The sequence below is a fragment of the Anastrepha ludens genome, chromosome 6, assembly GCF_028408465.1.
Source record: "Anastrepha ludens isolate Willacy chromosome 6, idAnaLude1.1, whole genome shotgun sequence".
Taxonomy (NCBI): domain Eukaryota; kingdom Metazoa; phylum Arthropoda; class Insecta; order Diptera; family Tephritidae; genus Anastrepha; species Anastrepha ludens.
In genome coordinates, this window is record NC_071502.1 from 83,610,569 (window position 1) to 83,634,453 (window position 23,885).

Genomic DNA, 23,885 nt, shown 5'->3' on the forward strand with positions numbered 1-23,885 from the left:
ACTCATGCAAATAATTTTTTTATTTATTTCTATCAATGGCCACTTGTTTCATTTATCACATAAAAATGTTTTGTTAGTCATAAATACTAAAGAATACAAAAGTAAATGGAATAAAATCCAAACCAACTTATAGAATCAAAAGTTCCCGAAGCTGACGCGTAGGACTTCTATGTAATTGCAGTTTTTGTTGGCCGGATACTCCACCATACCTCTTTTTGGATGGGGTTGAGTTAATTAAAATTTATTTCAAAAACCATATTTAATTATTTATTTTTACAATTTACTTACATCCTTGGTTAAATTCGATAGTTTACGAGCGGCTGTCGGTGTTCGGAAGACAGTTTGATTAAACGAGTACGCTCAGCACTCGTTCACATATGTGTTAGTACGTTCGCAGTTGTGATAATTCGACCACAGTTTCTTCCCTCAGCAGTCGTGTCTATCTATTCATAAGCGAATCGGATTTCCTAATATACATATATGTATATATCTACATATACAAGCAAATTCTTTTTGGATTAAATGACAGGTTTAAAGATAACTAATTATAGCATTATAAACATAGCTTTCCTTACCGATAACCAGACAGCAATCAAAGCTCTCAACTTTTTCCAGGTTACATCAAAACTGGTGTTGAATTGTCTTAATGAGCTGATTACCTCAAAATAAAAAAAATATTATAATATATGGCGCGTAAACTTCTGCTAGGTGTTTGACCGAGCTTCTCCTCCTATTTGTGGTATTCGCCTTGATGTTGTTTCACAAATGGAGGGGCATACAATTTTAAGCCGACTCCGAACGGCAAACGTTTTTTTTATGAGGAGCTTTTTCTTGGCAGAAATACACACGAAGGCTTACTATAGCCTGCCGAGGAGCGAACGCTATTACTCGTATATTAGAAAAAACAGATTCCTATCATTTTGCTGCTTCATGCACGAACCCATGCACTTCCGAATGGTAATCACGCAACAACTCATTCGGCTATGACGGCCGCGCAATATCTAAATACCTTAGGCTAGAGCAATCAGGAACGAGTACGTATCATTTGGGTTCTAGGGCACATAGGAATTGCTGGAATTGAAGTGGCATATAAGTTAGTCAGGAAAAAGGTGGCCTCCTCATATATAGACCCAGAGACATTTTGTGTACTAGTAGGAAAGTGTAACTTTTATTTTATTCAGGAAGTAAAGGAAATATAAAGATGACCTAAACCAAATTAAAGATTGTATAGAATTAACTAAGACTAATTTTAGAATCATTGTAGGAATCTTAGTTGACATTGTAGATTAAGTAATCACCTTACTTATACTTGGAGTTTGCTGGTTCTGTAGGGAAGAAGGTGAAATCGCCAAACAAAAGCCCAGCACTGATGTACTTTATTTGCAATCTATCTTAGAATACAGATGTTCAGCAAAAGAGATCTTATTACCTAATGACAGCATAGTATTTACACTGGTATAGATTTTTTTCTTTTTACAATTCTTATGCATATTTTATGTTATTAGATTTAATTTTTACTCGAAAATTGTATAACTTACTTCATGTATAACTTATATTAGAATTTTAAAAATTTATTGGAGCATTTTAACGATTTCATATTTAGCTCTATTTTTTTTTTTCTTTTATTATTATTATTAAATTGACAAATTTAAAGGAATGGCGAGTCTAAGACATGATTGCGCTTTAATCGTCTAATTTCATTGGTTGTGTCCAACAAGCAAATAGCATTTGTGTTTACATGATTAGACAATCGTTCAATGTATCTCTTAGAATATATTGAGATTTCTCTCTTAACAAATGGAGTACCTAGATCCATGTGTATGGCTTCGTTTGTGATAAACCAAGGTGCATTAACAAGTGTTCGCAAGGTCTTTGACTGGTAGCGTTGTAAAATCTCCACATTGGACTTACTAGCAGTTCCCCAAAGCTGTATACCGTAGGTCCATATAGGCTTCAATATAGCTTTATACAATCTAACCTTGTTTTCCAGACTAAGTTAAGATTTGCCACCAAGTTGCCAGTACATTCTCTTGGTTTTATTTTTAAGCTGTTGATGCTTGGCATTGAGTTTTTTAATGTGAAATACTTAGGTTCTTTTTAATATTTAAAAACAATTTACTATTGTATTTTTCAGAACTTATTTTGTAACAAAAAACTTACTTTTTTCCACAAAAAAAAAAATAAAATAAAAAAATTTGTTTTTAAATGTTTCGAATAAAATGTACCTAAAAAAATTTGTTTGTGGGAAAATGTAAATTTTTTATTAAAAAATGGGTTCTGGAAAATAGTAAATTGTTTTTTTTTTTTAAAATTTGTTGAAAATTTTGTTTTTATATTTTAGCATTGATTTTTGACTGGTTCGCAGTACGTATTTGAAAATAACTCAAAAACTTACGAAAATCCGACTATTAGACATTAAGGAATTCCAAAGTCTCTGTTATTGATGGCAAAAATTAGAAAAAACTGTACAGAGTGTTCCAAGAATTAAAAAAAAATTTAATAAAATCATGTATCAAAATTTGTATCTTCTTTAATTTTCTCATTTTTGTAAATATTTGCGTTTTTTAGGATAATATATTATTTACGTACTTTATTTATTTACTTTTTATTGTTTTTTAAGAACACTTCTTTTGTCATGTGTAAATATAACTAAAAAATTTATGGGGTTCCCACTATGAAACTTTCAGAAATTACTGAGTCTCAGCTTTTGATGCAAAAGAACAAAAAGAAAAAAATACCAGGAAGGGTGTTCTAAAACTGACAAAACATTTCTTTATAAAATCATAATTAGAAATTCTTGTCTTATTTAATTTCTCCTTTTTTGTTAATTTTATTTTAAGGTATACAGTTTAAGTTTAAAAAAAAAAACCTTGTTTTTATTTCACTTTTTTCTTTGAAATTCTTGGGAATCATTTTATTTAAAAAATAATAATAATAATTGGCGCGTATACTTCTGTTAGGTGTTTGACCGAGCTCCTCCTCCTATTTGTGGTGTGCGTCTTGATGTTGTTCCACAAATGGAGGGACCTACAGTTTCAAGCCGACTCCGAACGGCAGATATTTTTATGAGGAGCTTTTTCATGGCAGAAATACACTAGGAGGTTTGCCATTGCTATGTTTTATTTGCTATGTATGAAATTTCGCCGTTTCAGATTTTGTTTATATTTTCTTCATTAATAGTTAAGAAAAAAATCTGAGGCTGGTGTTTTTTACAAATTACAACCAAAAAAATTTGTCCAAAAAAATTGTGCAAAAACATTAAATCTTCTTTCCAGATATTTCTTTTAAAACCTATATTTTACCCTAAAAAAATATTAAAATATCAAAAAGAATCGAAGATGTTTGACTTAAGAAAAATCCAATATCAAATTTCAAATATTGAATAAATCTCAAAATTAATATATAAAATTTTTTTTTCGAAATTTTTCATCTTTTTTATTATACTCAAGTCTACAAACAAAGCAATTTTCAGGAAAAATGTACGCCAATGACCAAAACACTTTTGATCACTTGACATGGAATTGCTACAAGCAGTTACTTTTCAGCGTTATAATGATACTCACTCAAAAAAGTTTAACGAAAAAAATTCAACTTTCTAAAATTCGTTAGGTTAGGTTTGGCAGCCGCATCGCACATAGAGACAACGATGCCACTTAGACCACGAAATGGGTCCGTTGTGAACCGCGGGGGCTAGCTACATTTCCCTCTCCATATTAAACCATACTGAGCTTTTGACAAAGCGTAAAAGGTTGTTGATACCTAAAATGTATAGATTATCTATATTCGTTAAGAAGTAGGATTTTAAAAATCGGTTCCTGCTTCTGGCTAGAGCTGGGCATGTGCAAAAAAGGTGTTGAATTGTTTCCAACTCCTCCTCATTCCTGCAGCTACGACAGAAATCATGCGTGTAAACGCCTAATCTCTTTGCATGGTTTCCTATGAGACAATGTCCTGTGAGGGCCCCTACTAAGGTCCTGATTTGAAGTCTATTCAGTTTTATAATGCTCTTGGACAGACGTAAATTTAGCCTTGGCCATGTTTGCCTAGCAATTTCACAGGTGTTAACGCTAATCCATCTTTGATTTGCAGACCTGATTAATGCGTCCTTAATGAGAAGCTTACAAGTTGCGAGAGGTTTCTCCATAAAATTACTTATATCTGGCAAACAGGTACCTTCTCTTGCAAGTTGGTCTGCCCTACAGTTCCCTGGTATATCTCTGTGGCCTGGAACCCAGCACAAGATTATACGATATTGTTTGGCCATCTCATTTAGAGATTGGCAACAACGTAAGACACTCCTTGATGTTGTATGGAATGCATCCAGGGCTCGTAGGGCAGCTTGGCTGTCTGATAGAATGCAGATATCCGTTGATGATTTTCTGTTTATCTTTAGCCATTTTAAGGCTTCATGAATAGCGTTTATTTCCGCTTGAAAAACACTACAGTGATCCGGTAGTTTAAAGGATTCCCTAATAGAAAGCTCTTCGCAAAATAACCCTGATCCTATACCGGTATCCATTTTAGACCCGTCCGTGTAGATCTTAACGGGTGTGTTGGGTGTTGGATCTTCTTCAAACCATTCCAGTCTAGAAGGGATTTTCATTAGGAAATTCCTTTCGAAGCAGAGAATGGCAGGGTGATAATCACAGTCACTGGGTATATCCGTGTAGGAGTCTAAGATGGTTGAATGTCCCTGTATGACAGTCTTCCATTGTGAGCTCGCTTTGAGCCTTACAGCGGAGCAGGCCGCTAAGTATTTGCAGAAGAGATCTAGGGGTGGCAGATGTAGTATGATTTTAATCTCAAATTCGTTACTAATTACTAAAATATACTACATATTTTTATTTGAGCTGTCATTATTACCAATTAAATGGCATAGCTTTCATGTGCTTGAAACTAATATATTATTATTATTGTTGTTAAATTTCACACGACTTTTTATAGCACGCGAGGGATGAATTGAGAACGGTAAAATAGTGATAATTTTACTTTAGGGACCTTAATCAGGCCAAACTTTTTTTGTGACATTTTCACTCGATACTGCAATGCGGGCAAAAGTACGAAATTTGTTAAGGCCGTTGTGGTTAGCACCACAAGAGAAAAAGAAAAAAGGAAAATAAGAAAAGAAAAGAAAAACAGAAAAAAGAGAAAAATCGGAAAAATAGGAAATGAGAGAAAGAAGTAAAAAATAGAAAACCCAAAAAACTAAAAATTATAAATGCACATGCGCTTCATAAACTTTAAAATACCATCAGTATCCTTAGTCTTATAATATTTAAATTCATCAATCATCATTAAACAAATTACTAAGAAACCAACTTTTTTCATATGATTCAAATAATTTTAAAGCAATAAATGAATGAATACTGAATCATGTGGAGTATCAAAATTATCGACTGGTTTCCTGTGAACGAAAATAATGAGACCGAGAAGTCAATAGCGTGTTGACCAGTTGATTAACTTTATTCAGTCAATTAAAACTGCGATTTCGATTGCTATTCGCTTGATTTCAGCAATTCACCAAGTTCTTGTGGCAACCACCACAAACAACAACAACCAAGAACAGCAGAAATTGCAGCCGTAAAAACAATCACGTCCATCAAGCAGCATCAAGAAGGTAATCAACAACAAATGCACAAGGCAGAGGGAGTATGAGATACAGGGGACGAGTGTGGGGCATGTGTTACATATGGATGTTGTTATTGTTATCGGATGTGCAGTTCATTAATGATGACTGTCGGGTGTAGTCGCTGCTATTTACTTTCCACAAAGTATGCACGTACGTGTAACCAAAAGTATCGATACATGGGGGTTTATGTACGCACCCTGCAGGAACTCACCAGTTTTCTAATTGGATGATGACAGCGCAAGCTAGTTTAGCTTATTATTATTGTTGTTCGATATAGAGTGTTGTCACTTTTGGATACTTTCGATAAGAACTTGACTTTTGAGCGAGCTTAAGTGCCTGGAATTCATCGTGGATAACTTTTTCTGAGCTCAGTTTATATTTTAACTAGAATTACTTGAAGTTTAATAGAAATAATTAAATATTTGTATGTGATTTACGTAGCACAGCTTTCTAATTGAAATTACACAATAACCTTGGCTAATCTCTGGAATATACAATATTTATATTTGAAAACTTACTGTTCTGGTGGAAAGGTCTTCATGCGAAAACTTCTGAAAACTTAATCTGCAATTGTCTACAATTCACTTCAAACTGCTTGCATTACTTTCTTGTAGGGCCTCTAAAGCGCCACGGCACAAATACTGTAGTAATTAAGCGCAAAATGGAAATGAACCTCACTGTCGGCTTTAAAGCCGGATAAGATAATGAAAGAAGGACAGATGGCGCATTAAGGAATGAAAAATCTTTGCAAAAATTGTAACATTTTAGTATTCACACTAGGGAGCATCATCAAAATAACAAAAAAATATATTTATTAATTGATTAGATTTCAGAATAAATAAATAAATTGAATATTTATTATACATATATGTGTGTACATATAATTACTGGACTATTCGTAAACAACTTCTGCAACAGAAACCTTTACTTTAATAAAAAATTGAATATTCTAGATTTCTCAACTTTTGTTGACTGTGATTGGGTGAAATAAAATTGTTTTAATGCTCAGTAAGACTTGCAAAATGCCAGTGATCTTGAATAAAATATTCGATAGCTATCAAAAGCTTAAGAATTGTCTAAAATAATGCACGTATCTATCATTTTTTAAACTGGACGAATCCTCTTTAAATTAAATTAAACTCTTTTGAAATTAAGTGATTCCTTTTTCAAACTGAAAGAAACATTTGTCAAATTAAACGAAACCGTTTTCAATTTAAACGAAACGTTTTTAAAAAATTTACGAAGCTATTTTCAAATTGAACGAAACCAATTCAAATTAAACCAATCAACTTTGAAATTAAACGCAATAACTTTCAAATTAAAAGAAACAGTTTTCAAAATATACGAAAACTTTTTCAAGTTATAGTAAACTACACCATTTCCAAATTAAAATAAAAAAAACATTTTGAAATTAAACTCAATATTTTTCGAACTAAACAAAGCCCTATCGAAGTAAAACAAATATTTTCAATGTTAAGGAAAGCTTCTCAAATAAATTTTTTTTTGTTAAATTGAACCAAACACTTTTCAAATTAAGCGAAACTTTTTTCAGATTCAACGAAGTTATTTTCAAATTAAACGAAGCCTTTAACAAATTAAAAACGAAACATTTTTCAAAATATCCAAAACCACTTTCATGTTAAATTTCCCCTTTTTTAATTAAAATAAAAAAAAATCAAACTAAATGAAACCCTATTCAAATAAAACAAAATTAAATTTTAATGAAATTTTTTCAAATAAAAAGATACATTTTTTTAATTGAACGAAACATTTTCTTAATTGATCAAAAGATTTTTTTAATTAAGCGAAACGTTTTTCAAATTAAATCAAACCATTTTCAAATTAAACGAAATCTTTTTCAAATTGAAAACAGTTTTCAAAATATACGATCATATTTTCAAATTATAGTATACTACACCATTTTCGAATTCAAATATAACTTTTTCAAATCAAACAAAATATTTTTTTTTAAATAAACGAAACCCAATTCAAGTAAAAAAAATATAGTTTCAATCTTAACGCAATCTTCTCAAATACAAATAATTTTTCCTAAATTGAAGCAAACATTTTTCAAATTAAACGAAACATTTTTCAAAACATAAAAAATATTCAAGTTTAACGAAACCTTTTTCAAATTAAAAGAAAAATTTCAATCTTAATGAAACCTTTTGCAAATTAAGAGAAAATTTTTCCAAACTGAGTGAATCCGTTTTGTAAATTAAAAGAAACCTGGCGGCCGCCGTAGCCGAATGGATTGGTGCGTGATTACCATTGGAAATTTACAGAGAGAGCGTTGGTTCGAATCTCGGTGAAACACTAAAATTAAGAAAAATATTTTTCTAATAGCGGTCGCCCCTCGGCAGGCAATGGCAAACCTCCGAGTGTATTTCTGCCATGAAAAAGCTCCTCATAAAAATATCTGCCGTTCGGAGTCGGCTTAAAACTGTAGGTCCCTCCATTTGTGGGACAACATCAAGACGCACACCACAAATGGGAGGAGGAGCTCGGTGTACGTGCCAATTATATATATATATATGTCGTAAATGAAATTAATCTTTCTTCAAATTGGAATAAAATGTTTTTCAAGTTAAAGGAAACCTGTTTCAAATTAAAAGAAAAAGTTTTCAGACTTAAGCCAACCGCTTCAAATCAGAAGAAAAAGCTTCCAAATTTAGCAAAACATTTTTCAAACTGAAAGTTACATTTTTCAAAATATACAAATTCTTCAAATCAAACGAAACCGTTTTCAAATTGACCGAAAAGTTTTTAAAACTAAACGAAATATTTTCTCAAATTAAGTGTAACCTTTTGCAAAATAAACGAAACTTTATTCAAATAAAACAACTACGACCTTAACGAAGCATTTTCAATTAAAAAAAACTTTTCAAATTAAACGAGACTTTTTTCGAGACAAATTCAAAGAATTGTTTTTCAAATTAAGTGAAGGCCTTTTGAAATTAAACGACTCTTTTATCAAATTATAAAAAAAGTTTTTCAAATTAAAAGGAACAGTTTTCTAATTACATGAAACTTTGTTAAAAACCAATCGAAATCTTTTCTAAGCTGAAAGAAACATTTTTCAAATTGAGCGATACATTTTTCAGAATAAGCGAAACCTTTTCAAATTAAAAAGGAACCTTTTTAAATTAAATTAAATCATTTTCAAAAAAGCAAAATTATTTGCACCTACCTCTGGTCAGACGCTATTAGGTGGATTGTTATTAGCTTCGGTGCTCACCATGGACGTTACCGACTTGGAAGGCCATATCAGTAGCTCCGCTACCGCCGGCAACGCTCTCACGAGCATTGCACTTTCTAAGTCTCCTCATCGAGCGAAGATAACAATCCCTAGAAGAGGAGTCCTTTTTATAATTAATTCTATAAAATTTTGAGTGACCGAGTGGTACAAAACTCGTTTTCCATTACGGATAATGCCAGAAGTCATAAATCCCAAGAAATGCAAAATATGGAGGACAAAAGTACAATTTTTACCAACTCACTCTTCTATACAGAACTCCATAGAGATGGCATTTTCTAAGTTAGAACTCAATATGCGGCCGTTATTAAGTGATATGCAAGTTTACGCAAATATAGTAACTGCTGAGTATAACAATCCAGTGCATGGAATAGGAGATAGTATCGCAAACTGAGTCGAAATGATGATGTGAATTATGTTATCGATGTGATCATTCAAATTTCAAAAGCAGCGAGGGAACAAGGGAAACATGGAACTCCCTAATGTGTAAGTATATTCATACATATATGTAAATTTATAAGCTCACATTTTCGGTCAGAATCGAAAAATGGTTGGAAGTGATATTTTGAAACAACTTAATCAGCACAACAGATTGGCATTATTGAGTGAAACCAATGGTAATCGCACATATATATACAACTCCTTTGCATTCATTCCGCATTCTCATGTAGCATACGTACATATGTAGATATGCACATACATATGTGTAGATATAATTGCATGCAAGCACACACACACAAACAGTCAGCATTTTGCTTCATTCACATGCAAAATCAACTCAAGCAAAATTCGATGAATTAAAGGCTGCCGGTAGACGACAAATAGCGTTCGATGCAGACTTTAAAAGACCAACCGGCTGAAAAATAAATCATTAAACCTTGAATACAACATCGACACTGTAAGCGTCTGGAAAGAGTTAAAAGGAAATCGGGTAGTATACTCCGGCAGCTAGTTGAGGAAATATAATTCTCGTCTGTCGGTATTGATGATGTGGAAGCAGTTAAAAGGATATGAATAAATACTGTTAGAGCTGTAACTCATTTTCTGGTAATTCGGTCAAACACATCATCATACATGCATATATACATACATACATGCACGCATAGCATACCAGTTTGGTCGATTTACGAGTACTTTGGTGCATGCTTTAAGTCAGGTTTCTTATGTTGTAGTTGTGGCCTCAGTCCTCACATAACTAGTCGTACTTTTCTCTCTCGTCGTCTATACTGAAAATTTACATATCTACTCACCGCTTTTCATCCGTCAAAGGTGGCTTACATTCGCGTGTGTGTGTGGCTTGCGGTTGGACTGTAGGTTAACCACAACGCCCGGAAAATGACAAGGTGCCCCAACACCCTTTTATGTAGCCCGCAATACCCAGACCGCCTACAACTTGGACTAGCACAAATTTAATTGAAAATGCATCGCATTTAACTACACCCATAGTGCGGGCTCTGCATTGCGTCAATTCAAGTGTTGATGAGTTGTAATTATTGTGATTCCTTTGAAAGCTTAATTGCATAAAAATTGTGCACAGTTTCAGCATTGAACTGTATGTTTATTTGTAGAGGGATACCCTTTGCTTGTGCTTGTTTTATAGCCTAACTAAAATTTAATTGATATCGCGTTGATTTTTGACAATTTTTTTCCATACGATGGTGTGCGTTTTCTTCCACATAAAAGGCTTTCGAGCTTGTGCATGAGCCCAAAAATCAATACGATTTTTAGAGTGACTTCCAGATCCTGATTAAAATGTTTCTATGTTTAGATTTTATTGAAATTTGTTAAAATTTTGTGAATGCTTCATAAAGTTTAGAATTTTGATTAACATAGTTTTTGTTATACAATGAACTATATTAAATTAAATAAATAATAATAAAAAAATTAAATAATAATAATAAATTAAATAATAATAAAAAAAAATTTAATTATATAAAAAAAAAATTGCGTGAAAATTTTACGAATAAATTAAAAGGTATAGATCATGAACAAACATTTTTCTGTGAATGCAAAATCAGTATTAAAAAAAAATATAACTAAATGGCTCTTTCAAAAAGGCAGACTATTTCTTTTAAATTGATCGAATTAACTTGAAACTCAAATTTTAAAATTTTTTAAAATTCGTGGAACTCACTTGAAACTCATTACACGATGCTTTTAGGGATCCCTGATTGCAAATAACTATGATATGAATACGATTTTTAGAATAGGAAATGATCAAACCAATCCTAAAATAGAAATAGAATGGAAAATATATATCTGTGATGGTAACCTTTTTACGAAACCTGTAAAAATTCTTTCGGATTCACCATTTGAATTCAACGAATAATGAAAAAACAGTAAAATAATATAATAAATTATTTTTGATATTCGGAAACAAAAAGAAAACATTAGGTGCCAAATCAGGGCTGTAAGGCGGACTACTCATTAATTCGATCTTTTGAGTATTTAAAAACTTTCTTCTGAGAACCGATGTATGACAGCTCACATCGTCTTGGTGAAGGATGATTCGCCTTGGGGATTGGTTTTCTTTAATTCTTCGAAAACTTCTGGCAAGCAAATGGTTATGTACCACTCATAACTGCCTGTTTTAAGGTTCTCAAGTGGTATAGGTGCGACATAGCCAGATTTTCCAAAAAAGTAGGGAACCATTTGCTTTGAGGTGCTTCTTCCTTGAATAACAATGTCCCCTGAAAAATGTATCCTTAAAATTTCGAATGCATTATTTCGAAGAATTCATGGTATATTTATAAAATAGGCAGATGCACAATTTTACAAGATCGAACAACGCGTTAAAATAATTGAAACTTATCATGAAAATAAACGATCTTTAAGATCAACATTATAACGAAACGCGTGATTTTTCTTAGTGGAAATAATCGTCCGAATGAGTCGTTAATTCAAAGGTTGGTGAAAAAACTCCAAGAAACTCGTTCTGTCGAGGATAGAGAAAATACCGTTAGACCAAAAACTGGGCGTTCTGTTAGGAATATTGCTGCTGTAGCTCAAAGTGTTACTGAATAACCTTCAACATTGATATCTCGACTTTCTCAACAATTAGGCATTCAAGAAACTGCTGTTTGGAGGATTTTACATTGCATGTCGTTTGCATTCTTACAAAATTCAATTAACCCAAGAATTGAAGCCAACAGATCATTATCAACGCATTTCTTGAATTGGTAGTTTTTTCCCCGCAAAATAATCCTTAGTGATGGAGCTAATTTCACAGTGGATGGATTTGCCAAAAAAAAAAAAATCCCACATCTGGTGAGAAGAAAACCCCCGAGTAATTTCAGAAAAATCATTACATCCACTAAAATGTACTTTTTGGTGTGGTTATAGGGCTCGTGGAATAATTGGCTGTTTTTTTTCGAATATCAAAATGAAAGAGCTGTTAATGTCAATGGGCGTCGACAACTAATTGAAGATTTTTTGTGGCCTGAGCATGAAGGAATAAACATAGACGATCTTTATTTTATACAGGATGAAGCCAAAAGTCGCACATACGGAAAAGCATTGCATTATTGCGATTTAAGTTTCCCGGTTGATTAATTTCACGTAATTGTGACATAAAATGGCCACTTAAATCATGTCATCTAACTCCACTAGACTACTTTTTGTGGAGTTTTATGAAAAGTAAAGTATATATGTATAAGTCAACAACGATTCCAGAACTGAATGACAACCTTCGGATCGAAATTGCTGTACTCAGTACTGTTCTTGAAAATTTTACTTCTCGTATGACAGACTGTAGACATGCACATTTAAATGCCATTTTCTACATATAATTTTTAGGGGTCGTATTTTGAATAAAAATCTTGAAATGTGAAAGAATCTAAATTTTTGCATTATTTATCATTTATTTTAAAACAACATCCAATCACATCTTTTTAAGGACCCTTTATATATAGTAATACATACTTTAGCTTCGTTATAAGTGCTGTTTTATAAATATACATATACATATAAATACATACCATAGTTGAACCAGTTCAACTTTCGTAGCAAGAAATAAAGTATACGCAATGGATACCCCTGTTTACTTTTCCCTTTAAAACTTTAAAGTACTTTGGAAAATAAGGTTGAAGAAAAAATAAAAAACTGGGTATGTAGCATTACTACGTCTATTTTTCAACGTGCATGTGAAGTTTTTCATAGATAGCAAAAAAAGTTGATTTTCGCCGCACGGTGTAGTCAATCATAACACTCACCATGGAAAAGTTGTTCTGAACAAATTTTATTTCATATGTTATATATATATTCCACTAATTACTTTGGTGTGGACCTTTTAACATATTTATGAATATAATAATCTTCCGAAATTGGCGTTTAAATGCAAGCACTTTATAAAAATAACGAAAAATCAAAAATCAAACAAAAAAACAAGTATGTGAATAAACCTAATTACCTGCAGGCAAACGTACAACGAAAGAAACATCACATTTTAACGTTTCTGCCAATAATTCTCTAAAGAGTCATAAAAGTTTAAACAAAACTAGATCACAAAAGTGCCACTGAGCTAAGCGCAGAAGCGGCCAATACAATGACTGCCAGCAAATATGGCAAAAGTACCCAAATATGGCTATGCTTCTCCTGACTAACTAGCGAAGTGTTGATGTATGCTTTACAGCTACAGATGAGCGGTGTAAAAAGTATTTTGGGGCAAGACAGATCTACTCTTTAGAGGATTGGCAGGAAAATTGGAAGACCAAAAGTTGAAGCGGTTTGGCTTGCCGCACTGACTTCTACACCAAGCAAAGTCTGCCCGTCCACTTGGCGAAAGACTTGTCTGGCATGCAATTCTCAGCGAAAGGGAGCCAGAAAAGCTGCAATACATAAAAAGTGCTATAACAAGAGGCGCACGCATACCTGACAGGTTTGGACGGAACTTCTACATCAATATGAAGGAATCGTGATATTTTTTTTTTGCTGGGGATAGAGAGCTTATGTCGAAAGCCAGTAACTTCTAATCGGGAGGATTTTCAAGTCAAAAATACTCTTGTACGTTTTTTCATTCCCGACAGTTTCTATTAGAAAATAAATGGAAATCATTTTTATGACTCATGCCTGAGAAGCTGGATTGAACTAACAATCTGCGGCTAACAACCCATATGCAATGCACCAGTACACCAGGCCGCGGCATTTTAGTAAAATAAAAACGCAATAGAAAAGAAAACGAAACGCAAAGAACGATAAAAATGCCAAAGTGTTACAAAGTACCACGAAGCCGGAAAACCGCAACAACGAACTCTGCAAACCCCGACAGCAGAAAGCGCAAAAAGTGTAAAGAAATGAAACATAGCCAACGGAGAAACCAACGAAGTGACCTGCCAACAGACCCACATAGATGCGGCTATGGTTCGCAGCATGCACTGGTAGACAAACCAATGGAATTTCTGGTATTGCTGAAGACTGCACCTTGTAGAATATGCAAGCCATCTCTAGGCTATGGAAGCAGCTGGTTCGCTTCATTGCAACGACGGTGAGTGCAGCGTAGCAATGTTGCAACGTGGTTAGCAGCGTGGCTTCTGGGGTTTCATGTCCATTTCAACCCGCTCCCTTTTGGTTTTTTTTTTATACCAGCTTCATCACAAGCGAAGGAACTCGCCCAAATCCGTTGCCACTGCTGCTTCCATCGCGTTTGAGTATTAAATATTAAATGAGTTAAAGTGTAAAGAAAACCAAAAAAATACAAGAATGGATTGTCGGAAGCGGCGAGCGAACGCGGTGTACACTGGCTGCATAGTAAGCGCACGAAAATGGTGCAGTGTTGTGGCAGCATCGTGAGCAAGCAGCACCAAAGGAAACGCTACTTAGAAGCCAAGCGGCTATCGAGGATAAATGATTTGACGGTTCAAGGGGCAGCTGCTCAGCTGGAAGACGAGCGAAGGGAATGGCGCAATAGCTGGACTTGTGGCAGCTCCACATACTTGGTATAACTATTGACTGTAGCTTTGGAAATTGGCTTAAATTTGTTGCCTTTGCACGCCTTTTACACGTTGGCAGATGCTTTTAATTTTCTGCTGATGAATGACTTTGATGTCCCAACCAAACGGTGCATGCAGAATGTAGAGAATGGGTAAAAGAGGTAGAAATTCTCCGATTCGTGCGAATAGCAGAGTAGTTGCACCTCCAGTCTACTTAATTGATTGGAATTGAAATTTAAAGTTTTAAATCAATCAAAAATTTTACTGCACTATTTTCCACTAAAGCGATTTATGTAAGTATTTAGCTTAATTTAACATACAAAGTACTAAACCTCGCGACCTTGATGGAAATCTTCTATAGCGCTAAATGGCGCTGGTAATGGAATATTCTAAAAAGCAGTGTTTATAATCCAATTAGACTCATGCTGGGAATATATCTTCACTACCAGAAAAGAAATTCATTCAAGAAAATATATGCGCTAGATGTCGTCGAAATTGCAATGTTTCGAACATAGTTTTTATGGTCTGACTTCGCTCTCATTCAGAATGTATATAAATTACGTGTAAGATATACTTTTATTTAAAATCATTATAGAAATCGCATTGATATTCGACTTATCAACGTCCAGCATTTTAACTAATTTTTTGTCAAAATGGACTTACACCACTTTCAAAGAAAACGGCTCACTTTGCCCGTTCGTGTGTGTGCGTGTTCGCGTTAGAGGATCTAATGCGTTCACACAAAAGTGACAATATCGTGAACCCGACCAAATTTAAAGGTCAAAAAATTTAAGAGCTATAGATTTGATTGGCCTCGCAAAATTCTTTCTTTTGTTTTAGTTTCAGAACGAGTTAAAGAATGATTTCATTTACAAATCAATATTAGGTATTTGTGGTATTTATCTAGAAAACCCATGTTTCTCACATGGTCAATTGTATGTTGCCTGTTCCCGTGTTGGAACCCATCAGATTTGTTTGTATATCTACCAGATAATCAAAGAAAAAACATTGTATATCATGAAGCACTACAATAAAAATAAAACAGATTTTTGGTAATAATTATGATTCACTTGATTTACAATAAAACGATTACTGAAAATATTTATATCCGTTTTATATCATTATTCTTTATTATACCGGTTATTAAGCCTATGTTAATAATAATAATAATAAATAATTAATTTCTCTATGTTTTGTCATTGAAGCACCCACTTTATAAATATTTGTCACCTTTAGGTTCCCACTATCCCTTTAGATTATTTTTCAATGAGGTTTGAACCTTAAGTTCCCCTCTTAGTTTGACTTTCCCCAATGACTTTGGTACTAGGTGGTACATCCAGTTTTAGAACCCCGTAATACATAAAGTTCCATAGCAGTGAACCCAAAACTGACCCATGAGGAACCTCGGCTGACACGATATACTCCTCAATGTCTTTGTCGCTTGTAAGCCTGAAGTACAGCGCAATTATTCTGATAATATAAATAGGCGACCCTATTTTTGCTAGGGTTTCTAGTATACGTTGCCAGCTAACTATGTTAAAAGCGTTTCTAACGTCCTCTTCCCCCCGCGCCATCCTTCAATGGCTTCTGTTGCTAAATCTACTACGCATTTGATAGCATCCACTGTTGAGTGGGATATTACGTCAAGCGCGTAGGCATCGATACCTTAGTGATTTCGATGTCTGTATCTTTACCAATGTTGTTATTATAAACAGTCAATGCCTGAGCCCATATATTGAAAAATGCAGCGTAACTTTAAGGTGAGATATCACGAATGAAAGGAGTATCGATTCAGTTACATTTTAATAAAAAGTTTCACCCAAAAATATACTTTCTAATATATTCTAAGATTTTCACATTCTCTTAAAAAGCCAACAAAATTTGTGTTCTTCACAATATTAAAAATTCAGAGCCATTAGGTAACGATTCATTTAAGTACTTGTTAAGACTGCAGAGAAAAGTTCGTGGAAGGACGTAAGCTTGCAGCTGCTTCAGTAGGAACAGTAGACGTATTCTTTGCCACACAGCCATCTCCTTTTACCATGAATTACCAACACTGGTATTGTTCAACTGCAAACTGCAACATATCAAACACAGCGCGTACATACAAAATTATGCAAACATTTTTAAATGGAAACCCACCTTAGGTTAAAAGGATAATATCATTTCTTATTAGAGTAACTACCTCAGCGCCTCAACACGTTTAGAAACCATCATTGCAAAAGTGTTGCCATTTCCACCAACTGCGCTGTCCAACGATGTCCTAACTCTTGCCACACTACGACGTTCAACGACCACTGTCTTCTCTGTTGTATTCTACGTAGATTCTTAAGTGCGGCTACTACGAGAGCTTCTATGTATTAACTATGAGAGCATTCTACTTATAAGTGTGTCTTGTCCAGCTCTTGCAGCTCTTCTCTCTGTGGCTCATCAGCCGTTTTGTTGGCTGGTTGGTTAGCAAATTTCATTATGTCAATTACTTTGCAACAAAGTACCTCAGCTAATTGACTTTGCTCTTGCGTTGGTGATAGAAGCGTCTCCTACTTTACCTGGTACACACAGACGTCCACTACTTCAATGTTCCTTAATTTTATCCCGTTATTACAAGCATGTGGCATGCAAGTGTATGTGGCGTGTATGAATTTCTGAGGTGCCTCGCCGTTGAGCGTCTGCCAGACTTCGTAAGCAAGCAGCGGCGTCTAATATTTAAATATTTAATGTCATTTGCCTTTATGTGTGGCAATATTTGTTACTTGGAATACGATCTGGGTCATAAGAGAATTAAAAGTATCTGAAGTCTAGATAAAGTAACCATTTTGTATGCATATGTATGTATGTGTAAGCGTATATGGCGGTATTACAGAAATATATGTATGTGTGTGTGTATGCAGGTAAAAGGTTTCCGAGCATGTGATTTATATCGAAGAAAATGTTCAGCATAGTATGAAAAAAAATTATCAAAAATCAACGCAATTTTTGAGCAACTTCAAACTTACACTTTGATCCTAAAATTGAAGGAAGTATAAAGCTACAAGGCCAGACTTTTTCCAAATATTCTAATTAAGAAGTTGAAAATGTTGATGAAAATATTTTGAAATTTGTTAAATTAAAGGAAAGGTTTAAAACTTCAATTTATGAGGTTTTTTTTATAAAATAAAATATATCTGTGTAAAACATTTACGAAAAAACGTATATATACAGTGTCAGAAAAAAGGAACCGCGATTATTCATGAAATATATTATGAGCAACATTCGATCTTCGACTGTAGTCGAAAGTGCTGATCGAACGAATTTTCATTTGGTATTATGGTGCTCATTCGTTGAAGAATAGGACTATTGTGAATTTCGATCGCTCGACGCATTTACAATAGATAATTTTTTCTCAGCTGATACAGCAAATCAAAATAAAAGAAAAACCGATTGTGTTGAAATTCTTTGCTAACATTATTTTTAAAAGTTAAAAAAAGTATTTTTTGTGAAAATGAGTACAACGGAGTTGTGGTTCGACGATTCATTGGACGATGAAAGATTAGTGGAACTAGCTAGAAGTAGAAAACAGTTGAGGGACGCATCCAACCCCCTAGAAATGTCTTCCACTGAGTATGCTTAGAATTTTCAAAATGTGTTGACGTACTTAATATTACAGAAATTTCCTTACAGATTTTTAAAGAACTTTAGATTATATAAAGAGGCGTTTATGAACCTACTGTCCAGTACAGAAAACCAGTTGCAGCAGTGCACCCGAGCCAAATCCATTCCAAATATTTTAAAGCTAGCCACAGTTCTGCGATTTTGTGCTCAGTGATCGTACCAATTGAGTATTGGTAATGAAGGTATGCTAGGACTTGCTCAACCCACTGTATACGATGATGCTGAAGATATTGAAGTGGAGTCAAATAACGGAGAAGTAGAAAACATAAGAAATGAAATTTTGAGAATATTATAGAAAAATCTAAAAAGTATTAAATAGAAACCTTTACGCCACAGTTTCTGTTTTATTTTTGTTATAAATTTTCTTTATTCAATTATTCGTCATTCGAAAATAAATATGTATTTCAGTTCCTCTACGTATTTCAGCCCATACCTACCAAGGGAAAATAAAAATGTATTTCTATAAACATCACAAAAAAAAAAACCATTATTAACCTTAATCCATTTTGCTGCCGTTCTCACTGGTGGTCCCAAGCAATTCAGCTCCGTTGTAAATTTCTCCCATTTTTTTGCTGCTTGAAGTTTGGTGCAAATCCCTTTTGCGAATTGTGGATTCGCCTTTCTAATTGTTGTTTGGTACTCACGACTTTCGCCCTGCATAATATTAACAAAATTAGTATATATTTATTATTTGGTTACTATAAAACCATAAATAATCGCAAACAACTTACACTTTAACAAGTTTTCCCACTATACGCTACACGATCGAAAGCAAAATTGCATTCGACTCTAAATTCGGTAAACAATGAAAATTTCGATAGGGTTGCACCGCTCATAATACCAAATTGACATTCGATTTTCGATCTTCGACAACCAGCGAATATCGAAGATCGAATACAACTCATAATAGGGGCCATATTTTAAAATTTTTTTACATGAAAGTATGTACAAAACTACGAGTTGCAATTACTCAATTAGCTGTGTATGCTTTGAACCAGCTTTTCTGCGTAGCTCGTCGACAAACAGGACTAAATTTTGCAAACTTGACGCACGAGTTGCTTTAAATCATGGACTGGCCTTCCGGCAAGATGCGTTTTCATAGGTCACCACACATTTTCAATAAGGTTGGCGTCTGGAGACAGGGCAGGCCAGTCCAATAATGCGACGCCCTTTTCTTGCTTTGTTGTTTCTTAATGTGTTTCTCTGAGAGCAGTGGTTTTGATGATGTGGGACAGTAGGATATGTTCGCCCCCTTCGGTCGACGTTCGATGGTGTTGATCTATTCCCTTTTTAGCAAGAATTGTGCATGCTTGGCGTAGTCGCAAAGAAGGGTCTCCCTTAAAAAGTTGGACGATCACTTTATCCCGCTTTTTTATCGTTACTCGCTTCAAACGGCGCTCGGAAAAGTGATCAACATTTTTATACACCCTATACCGCTGATTCCAAATCACAACAAACTTTTTTGATTTTTTAATTACTTTTGCAGCAGTGGCGTAAGATAATTTCGGCCTATTCGATTGCATGAATAAAAACACCGCCTCAAAACGTTTCGCGTACCTCTCCCTCATTTTTTTGGTTGCGGTTACGGGAAAGTTTCGAACGACAATAACCTGAGTTAGCACTGGCGTCGTAGCCCTTGAGTGCGACTAGTATGCAGCAAAAAGCAGAACCAAATATATTTTCAAGTTACAAGAAAAAAAACGGTTATTTTTTTCTGACATAGACTGATATATATAATTATATATACATATATTAGGCCGGGTCGATTTGTGGGGAGGCAAAAAAATCGCCCATTGCTCTGTGAAACTCATATTCTAGGGATCAAAATAAGAAACTTTGCCGAAGGAACCATACCTCTAAAACGAATTCTGATATCCCTCAATTTGGCTCGAACTTCTTAGTTTCTTTTCCATAACTCACTTAAATTAATTTTTTCATTTATATATGTTCTGACTAAATAAATTTCTTAAGAGAAAAAATAGATATTATTATAAATAAATAATAAATATTATTATAAATAAATAAAAATAAAGAAAAACATAGCCATTTAGCTGATTTTTTCATGTAAAGGCCAAAAATGGTGATACAGTACTCCCTGGATTATCCGTCTCTCTGTTAGCCGTCACCTCTGTTAACCGTCACCGTTTTAAGATTTTCCACAATACATATTGCAATAATAGTCATGAAACGGTCGAAATCATGTTGGAACAAAACTCTTCGCGCAATACTTTTGCTTTTCACTTTATTCATTGATTTTCTTTTGTTTTCGTTCGCTCGATAGAAATGCGTGTGAACGCAGCAGAGCAAAGTAACTGTTATTTTGTCCATTCAACCCAAAACAAATTCTTGGAATTCCTGTTCGATGTGACATTCAGTACAATGAGATTTTCAGTTTGATTTGAATTTCATGATGATCAGACATTTAAAATGGAGCCTTCAACAACAAAAAAAATACCGAAGCGTAAACGAGTAGTGGTCACTATTGAAACGAAATTAAAAATTATTGAGGAAATAGAAAAAGGTTCAACAATTGTTTCATTAAGTGAAAAATATGATATTCCATTTCAAAACTAGCTCAGGTTGGTTGTATGGCTGGCAAAATCGACATGGCGTGAAGAAAGTTTCGATACAAGGTGAAAAGATATGCTCCATAGGTGCCAACGAAATCGAAAAATGCACAAAAAATTTCAAAATTTTCGTCGAAAATCATGGTTTTACCAGTGAGCAAGTTTTCAATGCTGATGAAACGGGTCTGAACTATAAAGCACTCCCAAAAAAGACACTCGATTTTTGTGTGAATAGCTATGCACCTGGATGGAAAGTGCAAAAGCAACGAATAACATTGATGGTTAGCGCAAATTCAAGTGGTTATAGGCTCCCATTAGTTGTAGTTCATACGGCTAAACGTCCACGTTGTGACACAAAATCAAACATGAATGCTCTTCCTGTGGCTTATTATGCTCAAAAGAATGCTTGGATGGATCAAACGATTTTTCGCGACTGGTTCATGAACAGTTTTGTTCCAAATGTTCGAAATTATTTAATGTCGGAAGGATTATCACAGAAAGCAGTTTTGGTTCTGGATAATGTCCCATCACATCCAGTTGAAGGTTTTAAAACTGATGATGGTAATATTTTTTGTTATTTCCTCCCACCGAGTTCAACTGCAGTTCTACAACCCATGGATCAATCAGTAATTGAAACTTTAAAGCATCGATACTGGAAAAAATTTATTCAGGACCTCGTTTCGCAAGAGAATATTGATTTGGCAGATTATTGGAAGAATTACAACATTAAAAACGCAATTGATAATGTAGCTGATTCATGGTCTGAGTTATCGTCGACAACATTGGAAAAATGTTGGAACAAACTATGGCCAAATACAGAATCGCCTTCGAATAACAGTGACGATGTCTCACGGGCTGATGTTGCGACTAGTACATCTTCGGCTTTGCCGTTGGAAAATAGTGAAACGATCAATGAATGGTTGAATTGTGACGAAAATGATTGTGGTTATGAGCTTTTGACTGACGAACAAATAATTAATAAAGTGAATGATGAAGAAGAAAATAATGATGATTACGATGGAACAGATAATAATAATGAAAATGGTCACAATCCTACAGCTTCATTTCTAAGACAAGAAGCCAAAATTGCTGCATCAAATTTAGAGAAATGTATCGCCTGATATGAAATGCAAGATGAAGCCGGCTTGGCTGACACGATTCGTTTGCGCCAATTTCTTCTTTTCGCAAAGAATAAAACTCAAGTCACTCTAAAGCAAAAGACACTAACTGAATTCTTTTCAAAAACAAACTAAGCTCGTAATAAAATAATGATATAATCATGTAATGCATGTAAATTTTACCGTTTGTTCATTTCTCTCAAAATTTCAGTGTACTTTTCGATTCTGTACACAATCTAGAGGTTTGTTTCTGTTAACCGTCACTTTTAATTATCCGTCATAGCTGGGTTACATTGACGGACGGATAATCCAGGGAGTACTGTATTTTGAAATTGGGGGACATCAGAATTCGTTTTAGAGGTATGGTTCCTTCGGCAAAGTTTCTTATTTTGATCCCTAGAATACGATTTTCGCAGAACAATGAGCGATTTTTAAATCGACCCGCCATAATATATATATAATATACGTAATTCCCGCTTACACCCTTTTTCGGTACTTGGCCGAACTCCTCCTCCTATTTTTGGCGTGCGTATTCCTTGTTTTCTACAAATGGAGGGACCAACCTCATTTTACTCTTTGTTTTCTTAGCTTCACAGTCTATGGTGGACCATAGCTACATTTTTCCAATTGTGAACGTTCATCACTTTCAAGTCTACTTCGACGGCATCCATCCAAGTCGGTCTCTTTTCTTCCTCCTATTGGGCGGATGTTTACGGATGCCCGAATTATGGCATCCGCACTTGCAAATACACTTTAGCATACAAAACTAAAACCCCTTTAAAAAACTAAATCTGATTTTTCCCGAGTTGGGCATTTAATTTTTTTTTTTCAAACAAAACTCTCTTTTTAAGCACAAAAAAATCATTAAAAAAAATACTGAAATAAGAACGAGCTGCCAAAGAATCTCAACATTTCATTAGACTCGCAGTTCCATTCGAGTTTTGTGTTGTTGTTTGCCAAGCCGCAAATTGTTAAATCACCAATTTCAATGCAAATCTAATTTGCCAAAAACCAACCAAACTGTGAATTGTTGCACTGAGCTGTCACCAAATGTTTGCCACACAAAGCGCATAGTGTACAACCGCCAAACAACGTTGGCAAAAACAGTAACTAACATAAATACATACAAAATAAAGCGAAGTGAGGATGCATTCAACACTAGAGGAATCGGAAATGGATAGATTCGAAAAAATTCACTACAATGCACCGTTACCGATACTGCCACACTCTGCTGCAGCAAACCATGCCAGCAACAACATTTGGCCAATCGCCGTTGCATATGCGTATGTATGTATGTATGTATGTATGCAAGTATGTATGCATGTGTATATGAATATATTCATACTGATGGAATTTTTGTCGCAACTCATTTGTCGGCAGAATTCAGAAGTGAAAGAATGGCGCGAGGCGAGTATGAAGGCCGCGCGGGTTAGGCTGTGTGTGGGTGCTGCATTTTAGCGGCGAAAACTGTCAGCACGCATTTAAGTAAACGTCGACACGCCACTTCCTACGTTAGTTGGACGTTTTGTTGCCATATTGCCTGCCACATGCGCTCGCTATCACAAACTAATGCATTTGGTTTTGTTGCAACAGCAGCAGCAGCAGTTAGTTTTTGTTTAGCCATGCACAGGTATTACAACAAGCACACGCCACGCGCCAGCTACAACTACTCACACCTCTAAGTGTGCCAGTGTATGTGTGCATACTAGCACTCCACCAGAACTCCCGCACCATTCT

General features: G+C 34.5%; 1 protein-coding gene across 1 annotated transcript; it reads left to right on the forward strand.

The window, feature by feature from the left end:
* Positions 1-21,014: 21,014 nt before the first annotated feature.
* On the forward strand, positions 21,015-22,151 carry LOC128867142 (jerky protein homolog-like). Its single transcript, XM_054108241.1, has one exon. The coding sequence runs from the start codon at positions 21,015-21,017 to the stop codon at positions 22,149-22,151; it is 1,137 nt and encodes a 378-aa protein (XP_053964216.1).
* Positions 22,152-23,885: the final 1,734 nt, after the last annotated feature.

Excerpts from the sequence above, each read along its gene's own strand:
- LOC128867142 (XM_054108241.1), top strand. The coding sequence starts at position 21,015 with ATGATATTCCATTTCAAAACTAGCTCAGGTTGGTTGTATGGCTGGCAA.